Genomic DNA, 5,082 nt, shown 5'->3' with positions numbered 1-5,082 from the left:
TTTTTTTTGGTATTCACACTTTTTATTTTTACCCAACTATTTTGGATTCATCCAAAATAAACAAAGTTTGAAAGTTTTTATATGATGATGTTGATGTTGATCAAATATTATTAGAAATAAAAATTCATAAGTTATATTATCCATGTGTGTGTGAAAATATAAGTTTAGTTATCTACAGAAACCTTATCGTAGTCGAATTGGTCGGGTCGAATCGGATAATAATAATAATAATAACGGTCGAGTCGATCCGGTCAGTGGCCTTTTTTCCCATTCATTTATTCACTATGTATTTTGTTTGGATGTATTTTTTTTCATTTATTTTCTTTTTTTTTGTTCCATTTCATTTTTGCCAATTAACTATCTTATATTACATGTAATATATCTCTGCGGTTGGTTATGAATTGGTAAATTGTTTATTGTTGTGTGCATGTATATCTATGTCATTTTTTTTTATATTCCTGGCCAAAAATGATGAAAACCTTAAAGAATAATGTTCATTCTTTCACGAATACACTTTGTGTGTTTGTGTGTGGGTATACGATATAAATAATCCATAATAGTATCTAATTTAATTAAAAGATATCCATACTTTTTATGATAGAGATGTCTTTTAGTTTCTTCATGTGCGTGTGTGTGTGTTCTATGATGTCCACATCCATAATAGAAAAAAAAAGAATCCAAATTCTTTCTGTTTCATTGAGTTCTTTCTTACATTGTTTATAGAGAAAAAGAATATATTTTTTCCTAAACGAAAACTTTAATTAAATTTCCGTCTTAAAACTACAGTATTTACAATTGGACATTGTTTCATAGTTTTTTTTTCTCATTATTATTGAAGAATTTTTTTTATGGTTTATCAATTTGAACATTTTGTTTTTAAATTTTCAAATTTAATATTCTGTTTTTTATTCTAGATCATTTTGAATTCAGTTATTTTATTATTGCTGTCCTTGTTTCCTTGGCAAGATACACACTTATTGTTGAACATCATTCAAAATTCTAATACAATTCTAATTCAGTTTCTGTTTACTATGCTGTTGGTATGGGCAATTTTCAATTCTTGATGATGGCGATAATATCACTTGAAATGAATGAAATGAAATGATAAAATAAATAAATTCTTTCCCTATGTATAGGTTATTATCATTTGTATATTGAATAACAATTTTGTTTTTGTTTTTTTTATGACCATTCTTCTTTATGTTTATATTTTTCTGCATCATCTTCATCTGTTTTCTATAGAAAATTTTGAAAATGACCATTTTCGAATTTTGTTTCCAAAATACAGTCATGATAATAAAGAATATTCTTGTTTTTTCTCTTTCGATGAATATCAAGTAAATAAATTTTTTTTTCTCAATTGTTTTTTTTGGTTTTAGTTTCAAAATCATTATGAAAATCATCACGTTTTTTTTCTAGAATTCATTCATTCATTCATTTTGATTATTGCGTATTCTATGGTGTAGGTTGGGGAAAACACACTGGGGTGATTGGACGATTCAAAATCATTGACATCAAATGAAAAAAAAACATGTATTAACAGAATCAATCATATTTTTGAAATGAAAATCTACTGAAAATGTTTTTTTCAGCTTCCATAGCTTCCATCATTTTGTTTTTTGTTGTTGATTTCAATATCAAAACAAAATATCGCACAAGTATTTTCATTTGTAAACATCCGGATCAAACTAGAAATAAAAAATGCTTATCATTTATTTATTTGGTTGTTCTCATCTTGATAATTGAAACGCACAACAACAACAACAATTTCGGATGTGTAATCAAATCGTTGATTTCATTTCATTTCACTGATTTACATCGATATTTTGCTTGTACGATACAACAACTTTGTATTCATTTCAATTATTTTCCCCTTTTTTCCAATGATAAATCGTTAATCATTGACATAATAAAATATTATTTGTCTACATGATTTTTCTACATATCATTTAATAAAATATCGCTTAACTTGTTACTATGGTCTTAGATAACAAAAAACACATTGGCCTCTTGTCGATACAGCCAAAATAATCATTAAGCCATGTGATATTAGACGATTTCCAACGATCTTATACGATTCATTTACGAATTTCCTTCGCACAAATAGACAGACAAATAATCTTGTTTTTTCTCCCTCTCTATATATCGGTATATTGTAATTCATCTGTAATGATAATGATGATTATAATTTTGTTAGCGTACCATAAGCGATCTGTATTGATTAGAAAAAAAAAGTATTTTTAAAACAACAAAGATTCCGATATCGCCTGAAAACAATGTAAACATTAAAACATTATAATGTGGTTTATCTAACGGTTTCGATTCATTCAATCGTAATTCATTCATTAAGAACGGGGTTATCTAGGTCATTTATTTCATTCGGTTTGTTAGGTTTAAATTTGTATTTTTGTAATTTTTTATTCACCAAAATCCAAAAATAATTGCATCATTTCATTCAAACAACAGCATCCTATACTCTATGAACGGCATAGAACAGCTGTTTTGTGCATGCAGAAAAAAAAGACATTTCTTTCTGTTTCGAGGAGAAAACAAACACGTTGAGGTCATATCAATATTGCATTCGAAAAACAACATTTTTTTTTGCAACATGTACCACGTGACCGCTATTTACTGTTGATTTTCCCCTTCAAAAGTATTTGTATTTGAAAAAAAAAACATTTTCAACAACTCTATCAAATGATAATCAACGATTCTTGAAATTCATATTTTTATATAACATAAAAACTATCGAAAATTTATTTATTTTTATCTTATCCAGAAAAAATTTCCCAAATATATAAGCCAACTCGACAATAAACAACAACAATTGATCATCGACAAACAAATTAAACATCGTATGATCATCATCGTCAAAAATAAACAAAATGCAAAAATCATATTTTTTGTCAAATACTAATTCAAAGGCAAAAAATTTTTTCGACGTAACCAACACAAATATTTTTTACTCATATCATTTATCCAGACAAATGTCTAGCTAAGTTTAAAATCCATCATAATTTTTTTTTCGCCTCTTCCTTTATGATACCATTTTTTATGCTCATCATACACACTGATTTTCATTGTAAATCATTGATTGATACTCAAAAGAAACAAACGAAAGCTCACGTCATCAATAACACAAATCACCAAAAAAAGAAGAAATCCACAATCAAAATCTTGTATTGCAAAAATTTCCTTGTTTTCTTTATGTATTTCTTAATGTTGGAAATTCAGACGTTAATATTTCACGAATCCAATCAATCAATAAAAAACAAAATAATCGATCAAAATGGAAAAAGCACCTGCTGAATTATTACATAATCGACAACTATTAAAACAATTGTTGATGCAAAAAAGTAAGTCTCATCTCTGTGATTATTGTCATTGTTGTTTTTGTTGTTATTGTTGTCGTTGTCATTGTCATTGTTATTGTCAACCGTTCACCATTATGTGTTCATCGAAATCATCATCATTATTGCTACATTGATATAAAATTTATCCATGTCTTTAGAATTAAAGGATCGATTATCATCAACCGTATCGAAAGATACTCCCGGACCACTTGTACCACGTTGGTATTTTGGTGGTATAGCATCGACTGGTGCCGCTTGTATTACACATCCATTGGATACGATGAAAGTTTATTATCAAACATCAGGATTACTTGCAGGACGTCAAACATTAGTGGCCGCAACAATTCAAGTGATCAAAAAAAATGGTTTTCTTGCCCTGTATAATGGTCTAACAGCTTCGATGTTACGTCAATTAACTTATTCAACTGTTCGTTTTGGTATCTATGAAGCTACTAAACAAAAACTTATTACACATGAACAGCAAATATTACCTTTATATGAACGTATGATTATAGCTGCCTTTTCTGGAGCGTTCGGTGGCCTAGTCGGTACACCACCTGATGTTGTTAATGTTCGTATGCAAAATGATATTAAGCTTGAAAAACGTTTCAAACGAAACTATCGAAATGCCTTACAAGGTTTGAAAGAAATCTATCGTAAAGAAGGTCCATCTGCTTTATTTCGTGGTTCATCAATGGTAATGGCTAGATCAATTTTAGTATCTATCGGTCAATTAGCAATGTATGATCAATTTAAATATTGGTTTGTAACAAAAGCATCAATGGCTGATGATAAAATGCAAAACACATATTATTAGTAGTACGTTTGCCAGTATCACTTGTACGATTCTAACACAACCATTGGATGTATTAAAAACACGTATAATGAATCAAAGTGAAAATTGTACGAGACAAGCATTGAAAAAACAGGTTATGGATTTATATTGTTCATCAGGTATACGTGGATTTTATAAAGGTTTTGTACCGGCTTTTATACGTGTTGGTCCTCATACTGTTCTTGTATTTGTTATCTATGAACAACTTCGTATACGATTCGGTGTTAATATTTGATGATTTTTTTTTGTTTGTTTGTTGATGTTTTTGTAAAATTATCATTTATATTTTTTTTTTTTTTGAAAAACTTGATTGTGATATATTGACGATTATCATTATTATTATTATTATTATTTCACATTGATGATAATTATGCAAACAAAAAAAAATATATAATTTGTTTATCTGCTGTCATTAAATTTGAAAAAATTTTCATGTAATTTATCATTTATAAACGTCATTTATATTCATTCATTTTTGATTCTTGAAAATTTTTTTTTGTCACAAATAAATGTTACTTATTCTTCATATATTTTTATGCCAAATAAAATAGATAAATTTTTTTTTCACAATTTGATGTTCGAAACCATTATGATTTTGAATGGACTTGATTTTGGATCAATAGTATCGTGAAATCCTTTGTACGTAAAAACTTAAAAATATGAAACTTTTATGAATAAGTGACAATGACAAAATGTTGCAATTTGAAACATTCAAAGTAAAACATGATCACTGAGAATTGTCGTGTGGAAAACTACATTTGAAACGAGTGAGGCGTGGAAATTCACATTCTGCTGACCAAATGTAGGATCTCATGTAGATATGTGAACCCACAAAGTCCTACTCGGATTCTTTGTATTACTTAGTTTAATCAGGTTACCATTATCATTAAAATC

The 5,082-nt window shown here is 28.0% G+C and overlaps 1 protein-coding gene across 1 annotated transcript; it reads left to right on the top strand.

Annotated features, from left to right (window-relative positions):
• Positions 1-2,689: 2,689 nt before the first annotated feature.
• Positions 2,690-4,716, top strand: LOC113792604 (mitochondrial dicarboxylate carrier-like). Its single transcript, XM_027342513.2, is given in 3 exon segments — positions 2,690-3,356; positions 3,512-4,155; positions 4,157-4,716. Coding segments are annotated over 3 exon segments (978 nt in total). The 5' UTR covers positions 2,690-3,289; the 3' UTR covers positions 4,424-4,716.
• The last annotated feature ends 366 nt before the right edge of the window (positions 4,717-5,082 follow it).

This window comes from Dermatophagoides pteronyssinus, unplaced genomic scaffold (genome assembly GCF_027571235.1).
Source record: "Dermatophagoides pteronyssinus isolate colony J.1.1.1.1 unplaced genomic scaffold, Derpt_VIB-CSIC_2022.12 sq0009, whole genome shotgun sequence".
NCBI lineage: Eukaryota > Metazoa > Arthropoda > Arachnida > Sarcoptiformes > Pyroglyphidae > Dermatophagoides > Dermatophagoides pteronyssinus.
Note: the sequence above shows the minus strand (reverse complement) of the source record. Positions and strands in the feature narration are given on the sequence as shown.